The sequence below is a fragment of the Lepisosteus oculatus genome, chromosome 10 (assembly GCF_040954835.1).
Source record: "Lepisosteus oculatus isolate fLepOcu1 chromosome 10, fLepOcu1.hap2, whole genome shotgun sequence".
Lineage (NCBI taxonomy): Eukaryota > Metazoa > Chordata > Actinopteri > Semionotiformes > Lepisosteidae > Lepisosteus > Lepisosteus oculatus.
In genome coordinates this window covers 42090164-42113375 of record NC_090705.1, presented here as the reverse complement: position 1 = coordinate 42113375, position 23212 = coordinate 42090164, and the positions used below count along the sequence as shown (strand labels likewise).

Genomic DNA, 23212 nt, shown 5'->3' with positions numbered 1-23212 from the left:
TTTCAAGAAATGGCTGGAAGAGATATATGGAGATATTATCTACCTACCTAACTGGATAGATGAGCTGAGAGGCTCCTCTCATTTGCCACCTTTCCTATGTTCCCACATTCTCAATTAGCTGTGAGTTTCCAGTTGAAATTCTCATGCAGCACGTGTATATTTTTGTGGAAATAAAGAGAGGAAAATAATGTTTAAATAAGATGTTTGCGAGAGCAGTGCCTTGCAGACATTTGCGGACCCTTGCACTTTAAAGTTTGCAATCTCGGCACTTTTAATAATATAAATATTTACATTTAGGAGATAGTATGATGTGAGAGCCACATAATGTACAAAATAATTATGTGCAGCAACACAGAAATGAAAGTTTGGTGTCTGAACTTTTATATTTAAGCGCTGAGAGAAAGCAGGTTAATTTAGAGTTCTAAGATTTGGAACTCTGATCAGTCTTTCACAGTCAAGTGAATTCCCAAGGTAGAGCTTGAGCACTAGTGTGACAAATCAGCATAATGAGCTTAAAACCCCAGCTCTGAACTGCGCAGGAATGCCAGTGTTGGCTTGCATATTATTAAAGAGATAGAGACAGGCTAGTTATGGAAATGGCAATCTGTCTTTAGTGTTCCTGGTGTGCCAGCTGACAGTGTAGTACTGTAACACAGAATTGCACTGGAGAAGCGATTGAGATTCTGGACTCCTAACTGGATGAATTTGGGTTCCAAGCCTTGTTAGGCAGTGCACGACAGGTACTTCTCCAAATTGCTCCAATTGAAATACCAGTTCTATATAAAGGGGAACAATATAGGTCACTTTGCGGGGAAAAAATAATCTCTCCAGAAAACTTAGTTTCAAGTCTGATTTTCTCTGTTTCCTGTATCTGTAAATTATTTCTGGACAGTGTCTCAGTTGCTGCAGATTGTGCTTAGAATTAATCAGATTTACCCCTTCCCCAGTGACAAGAGAAAATGAGTCAAAGTGGGGATTAATTGTACAAATCCTTTCATGATGAGCTTTACTGAAATTCTTGTTGAAAGCTTCCCAAATATAAATGATTTAAAGACGGCACAAGGTGATTTCTTAATCATCTCATTTGAAGCGTATCAATTTCAAGCACAGTTGAAGTTCATTGTCAACTAATAAACACCAAAGACCTTCCACGTCTATTGCCAAAGTCGATATTTCAAATGTGACATAATGCAAACTTGAAACATGCAGCACACGATTTCCCATGTTTCTTTCCAGAAAGACTCTCGTTCCTTTTTTTGACACCTGCAGGTTAGTGATGGCACAAGCAACAGCCCCATTTTCTGAGTAAAACACGGACACTTTTTACTGTGAAACATGTCAGAAAATGCTCAAAGACAGGATTGTCTAACATCCATGTAAAATTAGATTTTTCTTGGTGTGTTGCAGAGAACCTTTTTTTAACCTTTTTTTTTCTACATCGCTTTTCTTTTCAGATTCGAGATACAGTTCTGCCTACACATTTGAAGACTGTTCAGGCACCTCCATTCCCAACTTTTTTCCCTGATGGGGATGAAGAGCTGCCGGAAGATCTGTACGATGCGGCAATGTTTCACTTCGGTGAACCTTCTGTCACTTGTGCTTGAACACGCTCCTGTGTTCTCCATGTGGCGGGGAGTGTGAACCTTGTCAAGGCTGCAGCTGTCAGCTTGTTGCCCATCAGTTTTGGTCGCTGCCAGTTCAGCTTCACATTTCAAAAACGAGACAGCAGAGAATGTGGAAGAGAGAACTTCAGATAATGAAGGGGAGCAGAGTGACCCCCACCACTGCATAACAGACACGACCGTCCCAACTTCTTTGTTTGCAGAAATGAAAAAATATCTCAGTACAGTTTTAAAAAAATTTAGAATTCTTTTGCCTTTTACTTTGATATATTTTCTATCTTTAACTGTTGAAAAGACTCACCCTTCAAAATAAAGCATAGAAATAATTCCCAAACTGTTTTTTTTTAAGTGTGCCATTTATTCATTAGTGAGTGCCCATTTTATGTAGGTTTTTGCTCTCAGAATATATCATGCATCAGTTAATGACTGTACATCATTTTCAGTAAACTGTAAACAACTACAATTAGCTTTCAGAATAATGGTGTGTAGTTTTCAGCACATAGAGGAAGCATTAACATGGATAGTTTGTGTTTTTGTTTTGCCAAGTCTCAGTTCTTAAATGCAAACATAAGAAATGCAGGGTAATTAGATATTTACTACATGCATTGTTGTTAAAAATTAAATTGTAATTTAGAGATGTTAAATGTGTTTACACACAGGGGACTTCTGAACATATTTCCAGAATGTACAAAATGGGCCACAGATTTGCAGTCAGATTTTTCTATTTGCCTCCACAAATCTCTCTGAAGATTACAGATGCCCTCAGAAAAAATGTGTAAATTGGTAAAATGTGTTTGGCATGAATCAGATTCCTGCTGGGAGCTCACTTTTTTTTTTTGTGAAAGGGTAGTTCCCATGCTTTCGGTGTGCCCTTTCATGCCTCTCCACAGTATATGTGATAAATAGCATCTTCACCTATTCAGTTCTAGGCAGGAGCCATGTCACCTTGCTACTCACTGGTACCCGGTGACCTACTGGAGCTCAGCAGGTCTGAGCCTGGTCAGTACCTGGATGGGAAACCTGCTGGGAAAACCTAAGGTTGCTGCTGGAAGAGGCGCTCATCCTGGGGGCTGTGTGAGTCCTAATGCTCCAGTATAGGGACGGGGGACGCTACACTGTAAAAAGGCGCAGTCCTTCGGCTGAGGCATAAAACCTGACTCTCTGTGGTCATTAAAAATCCCAGGGCATTTCTTGAAAAGAGTAGGGGCGTTACCCCGGCGTCCCATTGGCCCTTACCAATCATGGCCTCCTCATAATCCCCTATGAACTGGCTTCATCACTCTGTTCTCCTCCATACTGAGAGCTGCTGTATGGGGAGCAGATTTTGACGTTGTGGCTGTTGTTGCATCATCCAGGTGGAGCTGCACACTGTTGGTGGTGGAAGGGAGTCCCCATCACCTATAAAGTGCTTTATAAGTATTAGGAATTAAATTAATTCTAACAAACTCTTCCAGGTCACAAAAGAGTTTTGCTGAAACAGTTCCAGTCTCAAGCAAGCTAAAGTGTGCTCCAATCCTTCATTTGAAAAACCCTTTCTTTATTTAAATAAAAATACTTTACTGGAACTGCATAACTTTGCATAACACAAAGCTGGTGTTTTTAAGATACTTATGGAGACACAATCGTTTTATCTGCACCCTTTGACATCATTGTGAAATAAAAGAGTTTCAGATGATGGAACTGAAAACCCAGCTGCAGTACTGGAATACAGTACCAACTGAACAAGATGCTGGGTGAATCACTGTGTCAAGCACTCTTGTGTCACAGAAACTTACCTTAGGGCATCTCATAATACATCCAGACATCTTGTGGTCTCTTGGGGGCTCCCTAGGAATGACAATACCACTAGAATAAGCACATTCTCTGGGTTTCAACTTTTATTTTCTGCGTGCAATGATAGTAATATTGAGCTTGGACTGATCTTCTCAGAACTTTTAACAATTCTTTCATTTACATGATGGAATTCTCAGAACCTCACTATTTGTCTGCAACTTTACCTGCACTGGAACAGAACACGGGAACAGGGAGTCTATTAACAGTGACTAATGAGCTGTCACTAGCTTTCTATTCCAGTAATCCTTTACCTTGTCTTAGAAGGAGTTATAAATTATTGAGATCATTACACTTTGCCTCTTTTCATTTACTGCAGGTCTTAGGTACAAAATATGTCTTTAAGTGCACTTTTTGCAGGCTTGAAAGATTTTGCAAGTGGCTTACCAATTGAATGAACTCTGGTTATTACGGTATGTGTCAGCATTGCTTGTTGGTTTATAGGAGTTTATTAATTACTGTTGTCCGTCGTCATCGTCCCCACTCCCATGGGCTGCAATGAATATTATGCTTTTTAATCATCTGGAATAAAATTAAAGACAATTGTGCATTATCATCAGAAGAACCGTTTTTTATTATATTCAATGTTTTGAAATGATTTTCATATTAAAGAGTCTTAACAGCCCTTGCAACTGTATATCAAATTTAAAAAAATATATGCAATGTAGGTGGATTTTAAAAATGCCATCTTGGAAAATAATCCATTATCAGAATCTAGGACTAGTGCTTTGAGTTATCCATGGCCCTGAAAACCTAACCTCAGTTCCGCATGGTCTCAGCTGCCTTAAGACAGTATTGTATTTTATCATTTAAAAAAATACAGTAATTGGTATCATATTACACCTGTATACTGTGTATGCAATAGTTTAAATTGGAAAATCAAGCAATGTGTAAACCAATTAGTATATTCATCATAGTGTAGCACAGAGTTAAATGAAAAAATAAATCTCCTATGAATATATCTCAAGCTCATTAGGCAATCTATAAATTAAACCAGGGAACGCCTCCAATCTATGAGTGTGCTAACACACACATCAGCTTCCATTGTTTGTCAATTTAAAGACACTGCAGCTGTATTCTCAATGAACGCTGCAAGGATTTTAACGAATCGCAGGAAAGGTGTTTCAATCAGAAAGTGCCAGTTTAGCGGCTGGAGTATCCCTCCCAGAAACCACCATGAATAAGAACAGCAGCAGGGATCCGATTTAAAGACCTGTTTTTTTCCAGAAATCTGCTTTGGTAGAAGTGGTGTTCTATAGCCGTGGTACCTGCAGACCAGCTGCGAGTGCTTCTGCGATACTTTGTGAGCACACAAGAGCACAGTTAAATGGTTATGTGTTCTCTTGACACAGGTGTCCCATATCAGTTCGTGCCAGGAACTGGACTAAGCAGAGCTCAGTCACGTGGCACTCACTGTGGGATGAGGGACTCCCCCCCAACCCCCTCCACCCACTAGCTCCGTTGCTAATGAATTTAATTAGTCCTATTACATTGATCTTAATTAGAGATGCAACGGCTTACCCTCTGCCTAGCAGGGAGACTTTTTTCCAGCAGTGGATTCCCGGAGAGAGTGCAGAGTTGTACACAAGTCCTTCCAGTTTTGAGATTTGCATGTGTTGGCAGTGACAGTTTGGGCCCCCTTTCCTCTGCACAGCGCTTATGATTAAAAAGACAGAGAGAAGAACCATCAGATAACTACAAAAACCAGTGTACAGTGTACTTTACTGCTAAACATATGCAGCAAATCTATGTTTTGTTTTAAATGCATCTCCATCCATAGAAAACACTTCATTCGTCTGCTCGTGTTTGAAATGCTGGCCAGGCTGTTTGCCGCTGCGATCACAAGGGCTTAGAGAAGTGTGAACTTCCCCCTCCTGGAAGGAGATCGATTTCTATTATTTTTGGGATTAGGTGTGTCCCGGAGGTGATGCATTTTCCACGCAGGAAGTACGTTTACAATGACATGGAGAAGGGCTCAGCAAATTACAGGATTGCAATAATAAGAACAGGAAGCCTCACACTGGGCCTGAACAGTGCTACCCAGCACCCCTACCTGACTGCGAGGATGAGGAAGCTCACAGTGCAGAGCACTTGGCCACGATTGGAAGATTATTCCACCTGTCAGTGGAGGCAGAGGAGTAACATCTCTAGGGAGGAACAGTGTAAATCCATCTTTTTTCCATTTGTCAGCTTGATCATCACAACAGTGACATCCATCTTAGATCCTCCTCATCCTTAATGTAGAGACAGATCTTGGGTAAAAAGAAAAACTGTCATTTATTCCACAGGGATTCAAGGATGAGACGTAATGATCTCCTTGCTGCCTCCGGAGATGGGCACTATTATGTAAATTAAAAAATAAAGAGGCCTCAGAAAATTCAACATGTTGTTACAGAAATGCACCGGAGCCTTCGTGTCACTTTATATGAATGGCCATCAGCATCAATTTAAATTATCTTAAACTGGTACCCGAAATCTAAAAGTATATAGATGTGCCAATTAAAAAAGCACAAAATCAACAAACTAACCAAAACTATTTACATGACAAACATAATTACTGTACTTGAGTAAAACTACTGTACTTGCTTCCTGCAAATACCTTTTTATGTCCAAATAGGACATGTGCCATCAAATATTAAGATCTGGGCAAAATGCATTTAAATGGGACGGAGAGTTTTGATTGATTATTTAATCCAGCAGTGAACATTAAGTGGAAGTTACTACTTCTTTCTGTAAGAGGCATCATTGGGGTGAAATTAATATAAACTCTTTACTAACACATTTCCCTTTTTTAAGATATACGGTCAGTTTCTCTTCTCTAGGTTTGAAAGAGTGGATAGAGGTCCCAGTCAGAATGAGTAAAATTTATTTTAACTACTACAGATTATTGAAAAGGTTAAAAATGAACATTTGTGTCTGGTTGCCTAACCAAGAGGATATGAGCAGAAGAGGAGTTCATGCAGTCTACAATGTCCCCTTGTCTGTAATCTCCTCTTTCTTTCACAGGTAGGTTTCATGACCCCAGGTGATCTGAATCAAGTCCACCAATCAAAGCCTGACAGCAGTGTGGTGGGGAACTAGTCGTACAGTATGTGCTTTTCACCACGCGATGTGACACACTGTGCTCACATCAGGCGTCAACTGCGAGGAGAGAACACAGAGGGACAGACCAATCCACCACGCTCACGAACACAGCTGAGCGCATCCAAGACCAATCGGTAACTTCGTAAAAAAGACACGAACCAAAGTGAATCCAAAAAACAAAAAAAAGAATCAAAGCAGGAATTATGATATATAAGAAAAATAAATTGATATTAAAGAGAACATGATAAAGAATATTCATATTAGAAGTTATGGCTATTAATAAAATATGGTGATGATACATATGTGCAAAAAGTCCTACATTTCCTAACAAAAACTGAATTATATCAATATTCAAGTCGAATATTAGTTTCCTTATTTTAACTCTTGCAAGAAAGCTGTTGAACGCTTTCAAGACTATAGTGGTTTTTTATAGTGGTAGAAAGCTGACTGCATGAATGTCATGAATTTCAAACATTTTGAAAGTGTCTTTGGCACAAACAATCCTGGAATTTCCATTTCAATAAACACTCCGGAATTTTTCATCAGGTGATCTCGTACTTTGTGACATCATCTTTAATAAAAGATGTTGCAATACATTAAGAGAAGCCAGCTTTTGAAGTTTCTGTGTACAGTTATTTTTCATTCTGATCCATAACATCTCAAGTTTAAACCAAGCAATGTTTAATTTGTTTATAATGTTCAGATTAACACAATAAAAGACTGTATATATATGCAGTTGTATGTTGTTTGTCTCTCCTTGTTGTCAGTGACAATCACCACATACAGCAAAACATATTTCATTCAGAATAGTTACTGAAATTAATACTTTTTTAGACTCAACAAAAGCCTAAAACTAGAGGAAAATATTGAAAGCCAACTACCGAAAATTCAAGGAAACCCAAAAACAGGAGCTCTACGTTCAAAATATAAGGTGCAAGAAATACCCTGATAAGGTTCTTGGATCAATAAACTACTGATAAGCAGCCTGTGAAATAGAATGGACCTCGTGAGTTTACTTTATCTCTTGGATTTTCTTTTGTTTCTTGTCAAGGTAATAGCACACCTTTTGGAAAAAAAACTAAAACTGGTATTGATGTAACCAGGGAGCAACAAACATTTCTCATCCAGGTGCTTTCTCCCTTCTAAAAATATACACATAATGAGAAAGTTCATAAACACTCATTTAGAAAATGAAATAGATCGTAAAAGCCACATATTCAATGAAGTTGAGATAACAGTGGTCTTTAATACAAAACCCCCTGTCAGCTCACCTGTTTTATCTCCTTTCTGAAATAATGGATACCATTTCAATTTGTTGCAATCCATTGTGATCCACTGAGAAGCTGAATACTGACAAAATGAGTGAATAGGCTTGATGAGAGAAAAATTGTACTACGTTTTTAAGCTATTCTGCACTTGTCTTAACATCAAATTTAATCTCCTTCCACAATGAGACAGGGAACATTTCGTTTTTAAAGGCTCCATATGCAGAACAGAAAAAATAAAAGAAGTGAAATGAAGCTCCTGAATACAAAATATATGTGACCTTTATCTTGGTAAACTGAATAAATCATGATATCAATTTTGAATGAAGGCTCATTGACTGATTAGCCTGTACAGAAAAAAAATTAAAGAAATGAATCGGCAACTTAGAAAGCATTAACAGCCCCCTCCAGTTTCAAAAGGTCAGACTTCAAGAGCTAGGGTACTTCCTTTCTGTATGGCATACACAGGCCACAAACACTGAAAATCAATTTTACATGACAAAGGCAGACAGCGATGGAGATTCAGCATAAAGTTACCTAATCTTTTCCTTCAAAAGATATTCCCAGTGGCTTCTGTGATTGTGAAGGAAACGCAGCGGTACTGCCGAGAGATGTGACGCTGTTGTTTTGGCATTTTTGTTTTCCAAAAGACAGACTGCGTAGTTTCCCAGTGCGTTTCCCTTAGACCTGTTGGCCATTAGCCTGCAAGTGAAATCCAGTGACATTTTCAGAATTCTATGGATCAAAATGGCACTACCCAGCAAATGGGATCAGCACACAGTGGGTATGATATCTGAATCACAGGAACGGTTTCCTAAATACTTTGAAAATCACAATATAAACACTGAGAGGACAGAAAAATAAACTAGTAGGTGGCATGCATTTGAGCACAGCTCACATTTCTGAACTAAGGCTGACCGCCTTTTTCATCCATCAATATACATTTTTTGTTATTTTGATGAACTGTACTTGGCTATTCACCATAAATCAGCCCCCAAAATACCAAACTCAAGTTTGGTATGAGTATATGATGAGAGGTGGGAAAAAAAAAAAAAAAAAAAACACGGGAGGAAATGTTTTGAGTTTCTGAGAATTCTGCGAGATCAAGGGCAGAGGTGTAACATGTGGTACTTTTCTGAGACTAAAGAAGAAAAAATACCACAAAAAAAACATTGTCATTGATAAAATCCCACGAGGCTCCGATCGGCACATGAGCATTCCTGTAATCCCGCTTCAGAATCCCGTGGATGGGCACTGGCTGGGGTCAGCAGGGACAGCCCTCTACGGACTCAGCACTATCACCACGCGCGTCTCCTCGGATGGTTCAGTCCCTCCCACGTACTGAATCCACCAGGAGACTGACTATGCGATTGAGATAAACAGTCCAGTACAGAAAAAGGAAAGCAAGCGGAACCCATCATTCTTCTCCGTGCATTCTTGCAGGAAAAGACTGTTCTTTTCCAGTCTATCGCTAGTTTTCACATGAGTGATTCTGGCGTCCCTTCACCTTTAGGTGCGCCACAGATCTATGGATTTTTTCCAGTTACCTGTATCTTGTCCTAAAACTTACAGTATGGTATAGTTTCTCCATGAGCTGAGTTTGTGTCAAAGATCGCTCTGGAAGACATATTTACACAAGCCTGTCACAACATATTGACTATACCTGTATAAATACAGTATAAACTATATTGAGTTTATATCTTTAATATCTTAGGTGCATAACTGCTTTAAAATACATGCTGTATTAATTGTCCAAAAAGCTTCTGAATGCAGGTATACACATGTAAAGTTACATTTTTGCATTGTACACTTAAAAGTACGATTTTGGTAAACAGAACATTCTGCAATTTTTAGCTTTAGAACTATAGTTTCATTTGACATGAAAACACAGAATGTGATTTATACAAATATTCTGCCATTTCACCCCACTGTAAAAATCAGGACACAAATGTTACTTGACAGCATATACTGTAGAGTACAGAAGATTGCCAGAGGGATTTTAAAAGTGATTAATTACAGAAAATATTATGAATGTTAATTTGGAAAATTCAAGGGACCACAGGTTCATTAAATAATTCTAACAGTATATAGATTGAAGCACATTCTAAAACCTCAATTTTAACAAGGGTATGGTACGTTTTTAAATGACTACTAGAAGGCAAGATTCAAGCAGAATTGTAGTTTTCATATTATTTCAGAAATGACTTTTTTTAAGTACCAAGTGATTACACAATGTAGAAATTAACATAATGCATTTCTCTCTAAGCATCATATTTAAAAACAGGCTGCGGAACTTTTCTAAATGCAAATTGTGAGTCCAAAAGCTAGATAAGCTGTCTTTTAGCAATAACATAAAAGAGAAACTTGTGTCAATCAACATTTTTGGTTTCTTTAGTAAAATGTAGACTTAAATGCTGTTTTAAAACAATGTCACTAAACATCATAAGAATATCACAGACCAACATGATCAATGCTGCTCTAATATAAAGTGATTATACAGCCATATTTTTATCTAAACATGTACTGTGAAAAAATATCAGTTTATGCTTTCATCCTTAAGACACATTTGCTTAATTTAATTTAATCTAATCAAATCAAATATAATTGGATGTTTTAATTTTTTTGCCAGCTAGTGTTAATAGTTTAATTGCAGATATATGCACATTTTATCCTAGCAAGTCTGCAGCTGGTATTTATTATCTGGATGCATCAAAGGCCAACTTGCTTGGCTAAAAACATCTTTTTGTTCAAGCCTCTACCTGCTCTGTGTTGCTCCTACACTTGAGAAGCAGCTTTCTGACAGCACTGATTTTATGAAAAGAGCATAACTACTGTCAATTTTGAACTTAAAATAGCACCTCAAGCTTTGTCATTACTGCAGCCTGAAACTAATGATGTCTGTGTCGCTTCAAGTGATACCTTGAAAAATATATTTAATCCAACCAGTAGTTCACTTCTGTTACAAAACCTTTTTCCCACATGGCTCACAGTGTTATTAAGATAGATGAAAAAATGAAAGAAAAAGAGACCCTAGGGTGCAATTCATGTAACTATGGAAATGATTAGTATATTTTTTCTTAGAAAGCGAGAAAAAGCGAGAATAAAAAGTTAAAGTTGTTGAAAATGGCACTGTATGTGTATCTTACTGCTTTAAAAAATAAAAATATTGCTCATTGAGGATGGGAATGTATCTTTTGTACTAGAGGTGCAATATGGGTTCTGTAATTTCAGCATAACAACAATTCAAATAAAGTCTATGCTTTTAAATCTTTATCACAGTACAGTGCCTTTGGAGAGTTTTAACACCCCTATTGTCTCAGGTTTAAGTATTCACCTCTTTTTTGTCTTGTGTTTTTTTTTTGTCTCTGCCACTAGGCTGGCATAATTTTTGCCCATTCTTCCCAGAAATGTTGTCCTCTAAAGCACATTCACTCTCTTCCCGACAGACCACTCCAGCGTGGCTTTGCTGACTGTGCTTCAGATCAAAGTCCACACTGAAATGTGGTTTGCTGACCCACTATGCAATTCTTGGCCGACTCAAGTACTGTAGGTTTTCCTCTAGGATCGACCAGTACTTTCCACAATCCATATTCTCCCCAACCCTGACACACCTGCCAGTCCCTGCCAGCACCATGCTTCCCAGTTGTGAAGGTGGGCAATATGCTGTGGTGATCTCGGGCCATAAAACACATATACTTTCACATACACATACACCTTCTGCCACCACTCAGTAGTATAAATCATGCAAGTTATATATATATAAGTTGAGGTAAGAAGTTCAATAAAGGTCCCTGGAACTATACAGAAGTCCTTGTTTTGCTAGGGGTTAAAAGGAGGTAAGACACTAAAGTACATTCAGTAGCAGCATGTATTGTCACGGGTAAATTCAGAGCAGTCTCTGAAGATCACAGGTAAATGGTCATTGGCCTCCTTTACAAGTTAGGGGATGGACACTAGAGGTCATCAAAGGTCATGGCAAAAATAGTAGCGTATGCAAATCTTTAAGATTTTTAAGATACGTCAAGAAGTTTCAATATTTCATTATTTTCTAAAACCTTTATAAGGATTCCTCTAAGTGTATAAAATTCCCCCTACATAAATTACTTTGGGGCCTAATATGATGGGTAATTAAGTGAATATGATTTTGATGAGATTAGTGGATGAATTATGCCAACTTTACAGTTGAATTCTGAGGAAGACCTCATTAGTTACTTCAAGTGTTCTTGGCAGTCCCATAAATTTGGGATTATTATTCAATTTAATTACACAGAGCGAGGACAGATGACTTAGTGGATTCGACTTTGCCATCAACACTTTGCATGTGGTACTGTAGTTTATTCTACCAATGAAAATATATGTAAATAGGTTTACTGACATAGTATAATGATATTTTAAAAAGGGCATTTATTCTGCACTAGGATAGATTTAAACTAACAATTGAAAGAATATGGGGCAGCATGGTTGTGCATTGGCTAGTATTGCTATGTCATAGTGCTGGGCCCTGGGTTCAGTCGTGGACCTGGGGTGCTATATGCGTGTAGTTTGTGTGTTTGTGCACACAAGTTTCCTCTCGGTGCTCCAGTTTCCTCACACATTCCAAAGACATGCTGGAAGGCTAATTGACTTCTGGGAAAACTGGCCCTGGTGTGTGTGTCTGCGTTTGTATCTGTGTGCGCCCGGTGTTGGACCGGTATCCCGTCCAGGGTGTATCCTGACTTGTGCCTGTTGCTTTCCTGGATAGACTCCTGCTCCACCACTGAACTGGGTAACACAGTCAGAACATGAATGGATAGAATTAATGTTTTGTTTCTTTAAAACTATTCCCTTTAACATCTTCAAGGCAATATAAACGGAAATGATGGTAAACAGCTAGAGGCACATGATTTTAAACAATGTTATACTGTATGCTCAAAACACAGCATGCGATACCAGAGTTATTCTGTGTAAACAGAATTCAATCAATCAATGAATTGCATAATTTAACATGTAGACCATGCCCCTTATTATTAAATAAAACAACAAGGTTTAAACAATTAAAAAAGACATAAGTAAAATCCAACTTTTACACGTGTCTCTCTCCGAAACATTTTACACTGTGCAAGAAAACAACCAAAGATAGCAGTAAAGTCACTTAGCCATGCCCTTTTAAAACATGATTCCTCTTCGCAATGGATTTGCAGATCTGCTCTATGAACTTTCAGATTCGAACAAGAATCTCCTGCTTCTCATATGGGCGGAGCGGTGGCTCTGTGGCTCAGGATCTGCGCCTGTGACTGGAAGGTTGCCGGTTCAAATCCCGCGGCCAGCAGAGGAATCCCACTCCGTTGGGCCCCTGAGCAAGGCCCTTAACCCCAACTGCTCCAGGGGTGCCGTACAATGGCTGACCCTGCGCTCTGACCCCCAGCTTCTCTCCCTGTCTGTGTGTCTGTGTCTCCATGGAGAAAAGCTGGGTTATGCGAAAAGACGAATTCCTAATGCAAGAAATTGTATAGGGCTAATAAAGAAATATTATTATAAATCTGCCTGCTGTTTCATCTTCCACTACTCCAGCATGGTCCCTGCTGCATTTCCCATTACTGCAATCCCTGACATCAATAATCACGGCATTGCCTTCAAAAGAGAATGCCACAATTTATTTCCATCTATCTGAGGTCCATAATAAGCAAGCTCTCTCATTGTCAGGGTCGGAGGTCACGGTCCATCATCTAAAGGCAAACACTGAGGAACCAGAAGGGTGGACACCAGAACTGTGTGATGTTGTACCTTACAAGTCAGCACACATCTCATTTTTGCTGGTTAACCTATTGGCTCCTCTTCTCCCTCCAACTACCCTGGCACATGACTGCATGCAGTCCGAGTCAGGACCTACCTTTTTTCAAGACAAAAAACTTTCGATTCAGTCAATAAAGAACACGATTCTGTACAAGCTATTCTGTCTGCACAGAAGAAATCTTGTCTTTCACAAACCAAGAGCTGGAGTTTTTTTTTTGTCTGCATTCTGAATATCCAAGCAACTAGTGTGAAAAGCTATAGCTGGGAAAAACTGAGATTCTCCTACCCATCTTACTTGCAGTCGGACCCAGGCAGACAACTGTGCATTTATTGTCTTAAGGCTGAAGCATAATGGTAGCCGCCTTGGAAAGCTTTCTCCAGCAATATTAATCAAGAGAGCTTCTCTCTCTCCTCTCTGCACTGGGATACTCATTGCACAGAGCAAGCAGCTGACCACTCAGACCAAGAGACCAGACTATCTCCATCACAGCAGCCGGTTTAAACTAGCCAACAAATGTTTGGCCAATGGATCTTTGAGTATAAAACTTCTTTATTCACATTATGATTCTTGAGAGTTGAACGATTATTCCAAACACATTTGATAATTTTGTTCACAACAGTAAATGCATATAAATGTTTGTGAGAGTACACATGTGAATGTTACTGTAACTATATAACACTGATAAAACCGACAAGATAGACCGTTACATGTTATAGTCAATATATTTTACCTCTGACGTTATTAGTTCTTGTCTTTGTAATCCCTGAGGAAACAAACCTCCACAGCAGATCGATTCACAAATATATTCCATTACTCTTGAGACTTTGTTATGCATGTTTTGGTAGTGTATCAATAAATTGTATACTGTACTGTATATTTGGAATCCGTGTGTAAATTATTATACATTTGAATCCAAACAGTCGTCAAAGCACTCTTGCAATTTTCTATTGCAGTTTTTAATTGTTCCAGTAAATGCAAAACCCTCACCTCGCTACAATACACAGCAATCAAATATACTTCAAGGTGCTTTAGGTCTCGTGAGAAAAAAATGTATGACCATAAATTAATCTTTACCTTCTCAAGAATGAGACGTTGTAACAAGCTTGCTGATGCTGTCATTCAGCGTTTGCAAGAATAACAGGCTTTAACATTTGGCATGATTCCACATGCTTCCAACACTTTTATCACGCAATGTTCTTATGTTTGTTGATGCATCTAACCACCATGGCTATACTGCTGATGAAGTGTCCCAATAATGTTTTTGTCTTATTCAATCCTTTCTTTGTAGCATTAAGTTGCTTAAAACCATTTTAAATGGCAGGCACATACGTTTGATCACTTACTTGCTTGCTTATAAACATAACTGTAACATGGATGTGAAAGTTCTGCAATTGAATCATCACTCGAATGTCACATATTGTGTATTGTAACTACAGTATGTTACAAGGAACATCCTTCAGGGTTACTGCAAGCAAATGTGTCTGTGAATCATAGCAGGGATATATGAACACTAATGACCTCCAACCATTTCACAGTTCGAGAGGGCAGACCAATCTAAAGAGACTTCTTATTGTGCTTTGCGTATATTAGCTCAAAGTAGGCACAGACTTTTCTCTCTTATTAGGGATCATCAGCATTGCATAAGCCTATTTCACTGTTCAGAGAACAGCTCCAGTATGCAATGCTGATGAGCCCTAATAAAATCAATACTGCTCCTTGTGCTTCCTTTCTTTGACTTACTGTAATAGACACAAATGAAACAATACAAAATACATTACTTAAAAAAAATCAATGAGACACTATTTTTATAGGCTTTTCTACTTTTTTTGGAAACACAATCTAAGCACCGCAGTTAAGACTATGTGTTAAGCAATGTGCATTCAGACAAATGACCTATGAGGTATATAGTATACAGTATATGAAACTATGGCTGAGCTTGCCCCTGCACCTCGTAAAAGTGAATTAATAATACTTCACCATAAACTTCACCTCTCTCTGTGCTGCACTTTTTTTTTTCCTAAACAAGTGTACATAGCTTTTGGTCTTGGTATCTGTAATGATTTTTTCCTACTAATGGGCTGTAGTTACAGACTTTAGCAGTGATATTTAACCTTAAAATAATATGTGTCTAAAACGTCTGAAAATTGAACTATTTCTGCTTAGGTAAAAAGGTACGTGGAACCACAAGGGAACTAATTAACCTTTAAAATTGTTACATCTATTTATAACATCCAGGGAAAGGTTCTTTAGGGAAGCTTATGTCTTTTTGTACTGCCTTGAGGAAAAGGAAAGAATCACAGGTAAACATTCTTGAAAGGTAACTATTAGAGTATTATATATTGACCGCTGCTGACAAATACCACGTTATTATCAATTACTTGCCTTTATGACCATTTGCAGCAGTGCACCAGACAGGCTGGGACTGTTGCAGGATTGCTGTTGCCGTCACTGGGATAAGATGAAGTAAAAGGTAATTTTGCAAACAGCTGTGGCCCCAGAGAAGGAGTAGCCACTGGGGAAAAAGTCAATCATGTAATATTGTGCCTTTATTAATAGACTGTGCTGCTTAGAAACCGTCGCCATACCCATAAGGTCTCACAGAGGGGCTCAGTCATTAGATCTTAAAAGCATTTTACTTTCAAACCTTTAAATTCCTTCCTTAAATAAAGAAATTGCTAAGTGTTAAACACAAAGTGTGTTATACACTGTCCCAAGCAGTCTAAAAATCTGTTGGACCTCCAAGCAAACTAAGACAAGTACAGCACCATTTCAGAGACAAAAACTCTTATCAGTTTCTGTATCTCATAATGAAGTACTGTTACGTGTATGGATTTCTGCAAAGTGTTCACTTTAACATACACTGATGTTCAACAAATTTTAAAATCCTTGGAGTAGACTAGGAGTAGCTTAGTGTTTCACAAAGATTTTATCGTGCTAGATTACATAAATATTTTTTGGCCAGAAATCCAGATAATAAAGTTTTATATTACATGATCATGAGTGGACACAGAACCTTTTCCACTGCTTATAGCATTCTTAATTCTGTTCGACTAGATCTGGAGTGCGGGTAAAAATAAAGAATCCACCCACCTCTTTCAGACAGTTAAAAAGCAGACTGTATTTATGTCGTATCAAACCAGTAAACTAGTAAAGCTAAAACTTTCTCCACTTTAACTGTGGATTCTTCTTCCACTGCTGCTGGTGCATAATGGCTACTGCCTATCGCCCAGCTGGGCGGTGCTCTACAATACTCTGGGGCCCACTGAGGCAAAGAATACAAAAAAAGCAATTGAATTCCTATCTTTCCAAACAGGATGGAATGATGAGAATTTCTAAAGGTACAGCAAAACTTGTAATACATGGGTTATCCACAAAGAACAAGAGCATTAGTAAACAAGATTTACTAATAACAAATATGGACCTGCTGGTTTATCTTGTCATTTTGCAATGGGTCTATGATTAAATTCATACACATTAAATTATTCATATTGGCTTTAGTCTACATGCGTGCAGAGACCCCTTAGGACTGTATGAATAATGTCATCCAATGTCAATGATGAACACTATTTATTAATGTCTGTATAGTTCAGTCACAACATACTCATTGATCTTTCTCTTACCTTTGTGGCCCTACTTAAAACACAGCAGTGCTCAGTCAGCAGATGTTGTCTACATTATGCCTCTGGGATATGCGTTTTTCTGCAAGTCTTAAACTACTGCATAATCTGCCAAAAGGAGTTAAAGGAACAGAAACATCTGGCACAACAAACGAAGACCAATATTTTCCTTAGATTAGAATATTTGTGAAGTGATGTGATTAATGATTTGTTCCTCGATTGATGAAACACACACAAAAAAAAAGATACTTGAAGACGAAATTCTTGAATACAGATTAAATTCGAGCTGCAGAGGAAGTATGATCTATTAAGGTTTACCTCTTGCTCTCTTCTGTGACTTTTGACAATTTTTGAAAGCATCTTCCTCAGATACTTATATTAACAGCTTCATCATATTCTTTGGTTAATAAACTATTATCCTAATAAGTGATGAAATGAGTGGCCTCTTTTCATTTATAACTTTCCTGAAGTATATCTGTCATTGTCATATCTTTTTTTTCTTAAATGTTAAGAATGTCAATATGTTACATTACTTGTGTGACTTGACTGCAGTATTTTGTATAGCCCTGAAATACTTTACAAAAACTAGATTTATCTCACAGAGAAAGGGTTCTGTCAAAGAGCTGCAGAGATTTTGGAATACTGGAATATTAAGACATTATTTATAGTGCCTTTCTGATGAAGAATACTATAAAAAACTCCTAACAAAAGTTAGGCCCATGAACAACCATGATGAACTCACATTTCTTTCCTTCACTTATATAATTCTGCTTCCAGTGTGTTCACTAAGGCCATAAATATGACTCCCTTGAAAACCTACACTTCTGTGTCAGAATTTATCAGATTTTACTCCTATCAGACATTACATCCTTGGGAACTAGTCTTTCCAGAGTCTAAAAAATCTAAGCAAACTAAATAAAGCCCAAGAGGACTGAGGAATACATCAGTGTGGTCTTTACCAGTATTAAGCTTAAAATGGATTAATACAAATGAAAAGAAATTCAGGGTCCAGATCATGCAGGTTCTGTGGATTGTAAACCTGAAGCAGAACTGTATCCCTCACTCCTACCATGACATATAGCAGCTGCATCTTCCCAGAATGAACCTGGAAGCTGACAGCACTTTTCTTTACTTATTCAAGAAGGAAAATGAGAACCAAAAAATTCTTGGTTTTTGGTCGTGGTGCTGAAGTTTAATGTGAAAACAAAAAACATTAAACTTGAAAATGTGTTTTTCGAGCCTCCTTGAATGTGCCATGTAGAAAGTTATATGACACTAATAGGGATAATATATGTTTCTATTATTTGTATGTGAAGTTTGAGCATTCTCACATACTGCAAGGATTGGCAGAAACGTATCCAAAAAGACTCAAAATCGTAATTGCTGCCAAAGGTGCTTGCAACCAAGATTTGACTCAGGGATGTGAATTTAACATTTTATACTTTTATAAAATATTCACTTAAAAACATGTGTACACAACACCTGTAATTCAACACAATGGGATATCTTTCAAAGGGGGGTGAATACTTCTGCAAGGCACTGTATCGCATGCGTTACATTCTTATAAGATTAAAAAAAGGAAAATAATGTCCCTGGTCCCCTGGAACTTGTTTTTTTTCAGAGCTCACAGACTCTGAAAATTATATATAGATTACAGATAACATCGACAGCCAAATCGAAACAGATCTGCCTTATTTGCCTGCTGCCCCCGAGTATCAGGATAAATACCCTGAGCTCCCCCCAACCTCACCTCACGAACAGGCGAGAACCCAGTTGAACCAGAGTGCAGGTCAGGGTCTGCAGCCCAACACAGACAGGTGGAGCAGACAGAGCACAAGAAACATTATTATTAGCACTATAAGGTTTAAGCAGGGATTGGAGAAAGAATAGGACCTAAAATTTTCATGCTTGTGTGCTTTAAATCAGTATGTCTTACCTAAATAATTAAAATATAAATTCTGAATGTAGTACATTCTATGTTATACAGCATGATGGATAAAACATTTTTATTTCAACATGTATGACTATATTCATCACTTAAGAAACAACATGAAAAAGGCAATAGTATACGTTTGAAGGTAGACACCGGGTAGATAAATTCTCATTCTTCTAAATGTTAACTTTTACAGCAGACATTCTTTGAATTTTAGGTGGATCAGACAACACCACACCAGACCCAAAATAAAGTCAATGAAGAATGCTTCTTCATAAACATCTTCTAGCAAAGGTATAGAAATCCAACGGAAACGGGCCACCTGGAAAACCGATCGGACAGGGACGCTCCAGGACCAGGGTTGGAGACCCCTGCTCTAGCACTGCCTGATGATACATTTTGTCAGTAAGAGCACCAGTGGTTCACTTAAGGTTAATGCGAACTGTTTGCTCCCAGCTCTTAAACATGTCGGAGATTTCACCGTTTCTATTGCAAGTGCAATAAAATCCCGGACTCGTGACTAGAAACAAACTGCAAAGGTTCAACTGAAGCGGCTTCTTTTCAGGTCGCTCAGGAAGGCAGGCAGGAATGAAAACCAGCAGGCGTGTGGGTCACCAGCACCAGGACTGGGACCCAGTGCCCTACAGACTTGATGAATCCACTGCCAGATGAAGGCCTCCCAGAATTTCTTTTAAGAAAACCTTCAGCTAACTTGCTGTTGCAAACATTGATTACAGCTTTACATGAGGTCATCTTCTAACATGATCTTTTTTTCTCCTGGGATCACGTCCAATACTTCCTTGGTTCGGCAATTATCCTTTCCTCCTGATCTTTGCCTTAGGGATCAACTCCAATATTTCCTTGGTCCAGCAGCAATCATTTGCTATTTTAGGTTTCTACTACACAACAAGAATGTTACATATTCTTATTCATCTACCCCATTTTGGTTCTTTTTTACCACTTTTATAGCTTCTTATCATCCCAAAAGGCACAGCTTTCCACCTATGGGTTGTGTACAGTTTTGGAAACGTAAAGTGTCATTTCAGAAGGCTAATAGGTTTTAACAGAAAACGATGCAATTCAAGACCAAAAGCAGCTAGCTTCCCATAAAAAAATCATACTTCATCTCTCAAAAGCACTACACCCCATTTTTTCTTTTCATTTAAGACAGTTAGTTTTTAATTGATATTATTGAACCCAAATCCACATTATACTATATAATAACTGGTAGTAGCATCTCCAATAGCTTAATGCTTAATTTGCTTCAGTTTCCTTAAGAACGACATACTCTTTAAATCTCTATCTAATATACATTAAGTTCTAAAATTAAGCCTGTTTTTATTATACTTAATTCATGTAGTGTTCCTTAAGGTGTTTTTGTTTTCCAAAAATTCATGGTGCAAATATTAAATAACAGGTGATTTAAGTGCAACGTGCTTATAAATCCCTTTAGGGATATTTTATCTCCTTGGTAGATTTCCTTCATATCTTGAAGCCTTCCATCAATACAGCATATAAGAAACTGAAAGTATTATTGTAATCAAATTAGCTGTGTATAGCAGCATCTTAGACTGACTGAATAAAGCTAACTGGTTTGTATTTCTTCAGGCTTTTTCCAATACTTCGCTGTGGTGTCATTCCAATCATCAGCAATTTTCTATGCTTTAGGCTTCCTCTTTAGTCCCTGTGCTTTGCTGATATGTTATTTTATATGCCTCCAAGCAAAAGCGATGATGTTAAAAGGTGGTAATTATTCAAGCCCATAATTATGTTATAGCTCATTGTGTTAGGTGTCACTGTTTGTTGATTATTCCCTTTGTTGTAATGACTTGCACAATGTCACACTGTTATTAATTTTCACACGAACTATCCAGATGATGTTTAAATGTGGTCTGGAAAACAACAACTGCAATTACTGCAAGTCCAACAAGTTTTATGCTGTGCGTTCTGTAAATCTTTAATAGACTGTGTGTGTGTAGAGGAAGGGGGGTTCCTCTAATTGCCTGTTGTAAATTACTGTACACTGCTCCTCTGACAAATCTATATTGCTTGACCTGAATTCCACCTGGGTATTCTTCAGTTTATATCAGTAAACATGCAATAAAGCTGGAATAATGCAGTATCTTTCACCTGCGAGAGCACGGAATAGAAGCTCGGAGACTTCTCTGGCGTACAGTACATGCCCCTAATTTAGTTAAAAAGAGACTTAAAAATAAATCTACCGTTTTAACACATTTTAAATGAAAAACACAAAACTGGAAAAAAACGTACGTATAAATACAGCGAGAGACATTTTGCACATTCAACCGTTCACAATAAATAAAAAAAATACCTCTATTTGTGGTGGCTCCTGTATTATATTGCAGTTATGACTATAAGATAACTTACCTATAGTTTACATATCCCGGGCCGAATCAGTAACCTCACTGAACAAGGCATTAAGGTTAACGAAAGCAAGGGTGGCGAATCTGACAATCTCAGGCCCTGGTTCAAATATTTAGGGCCCCGCTCCCTCAAAGTTATTTACATACCTTCGCAGAGCCCCCTGAGACTGTACAGTACCACTTCTACCTGTGCATCTGTTCGATTTTCAGCAACACGCCCGCTGTCAGTTGGATGGACCACCTGGCTCCAGGTGTCTGCTTGTGGAGCTGCAGCGAGTTCATCACCGCCGCTCCGTGTTTGACTGTTTGACTGTTTGACTGCACCACGGCCGAGCCCCGACACTGCTCCTTTCGGGAAAACCCCTCTGTGTTTCTAACAGCTCTCCTCCCTGAACACTGGGGTACCCTCGGCACCCGTTCTCACGCTGCGCGTAATTGTGCGTTTTTGGCGAGGGTCGTCCCTGCTTTATACAGCACCTGCCGGTGCAAAATGGCGTCATGGAGAAACCGGCAAAAAACACCAAGCTGACCTTCAAAACTGCGGTAAAAATCTCAATGCAATTTCTCAAATACAAACCTGGTTTGCCAATCTCCAAAGCGCATTAAAGTAGCTGTTAGTTATTGTAAAAAGTGCCAGGTCTCTTCTAAATGCTGGGATTACCTTTGCTTTGGAGAACGGCAAACCAGGTGGTATTCGAGAAATTGCATTTAATGCATTTATAGTTTTACCGTAGTTTTGAAGATCAGCTTTGTCTTTTTCAAACCCAACATGCTCAGTTAAGAGAGTTTAATGCGTGAGTATGTATGTACAGTAACGAAAAGCCCTTTAAAGGTTCCAACGTTTTTCAGCCACACAAGCTACATGGGTTTGATTAATAGCCCTCCACAGCTGAAAAACTAATATCTCGGAACTGCGTTCATCCAGAAAATATTTTTTCTAACCAGTCAGAAAACGTAAGACATGCAAATCCATTTTAGGCAATTTACAGACAAGAGTGTGGAGTGGTTTTTAACAAAAAGTGATGAAACAAGCTGAAACAGCAAATTCGGAATGCATTCTTTTACATATATAAAGTAATTCATTGCGTGTAGGAAGTTTTTTTAAGTTGCAATCTTTGGTAAGTCAACACGTTAAAATACGATGGATTTTATCTTACGTAGTTTTAACATGGTGTACATAGTGCTCACAGTAAAGTACACGTTATATTAACATAAACAATTATGTTTATTACTGAATTACTGAACCATAATTTGATCTATTATTTTATCTAGTTGTCTATCAATCTGCCCTTTTACTTGTCTGATATTATCTTATCCGGATCTGATGTTACTGAAGTTTACATCACTGACATACAGTAGGAAAACTACATTTAAAAAAATGTTAAATGAAAAACCGCAAAAACCTCGATTTTGCTTTGCTTTCAATGTGAAATAGAAAGTGAGAAACTGTTTTCATTTGAACAAGATTAAGATTTATCTAACACATCAGCTGTAATGTACTACAGTATATCAGAGGAATTCACATATAGTGTGGATTCAGCTGTTTCGTAGGTGATCTGAAATAAAAATGAAATGGTTATCAGGCAAGGCCTTTGATAGCACAGAACTACTGTAGGAATCTCAACCTTTAACATCGTTGTGGAAGATGTGATATATGTCATTTTTCCTTCTGGGGGAAAAATGGTACGTATACTTCTTTATTTC

General features: G+C 38.1%; 1 protein-coding gene and 1 long non-coding RNA gene across 4 annotated transcripts in view; one reads left to right on the top strand and one right to left on the bottom strand.

The window, feature by feature from the left end:
• The window catches only part of mrpl3 (mitochondrial ribosomal protein L3), a 31723-nt gene extending 24849 nt beyond the window's left edge, over positions 1-6874 (top strand). The window contains exon 10 of one of the 2 annotated variants that reach the window (XM_069195239.1): positions 6459-6874. In XM_069195239.1, coding sequence (XP_069051340.1) covers positions 6459-6533 — 75 coding nt within the window. In that variant the 3' untranslated portion in view covers positions 6534-6874. Of the gene's footprint in view, positions 1-1454; positions 1957-6458 lie in introns of those variants that run through there. The other variant, XM_006635598.3, reaches the window with a different exon arrangement.
• Positions 2046-22026, bottom strand: LOC107078574 (uncharacterized). Of its 2 annotated transcripts, none has more exons than XR_011190823.1 (7): positions 21656-22026; positions 8339-8503; positions 5506-5704; positions 4974-5108; positions 3840-3974; positions 3398-3449; positions 2046-3030 (listed from the first exon to the last, which is right to left on the bottom strand). It is a non-coding gene; the product is annotated as an uncharacterized lncRNA (long non-coding RNA). The 2 variants fall into 2 exon arrangements; XR_011190824.1 differs by having other exon boundaries at positions 2046-3020.
• Positions 22027-23212: the final 1186 nt, after the last annotated feature.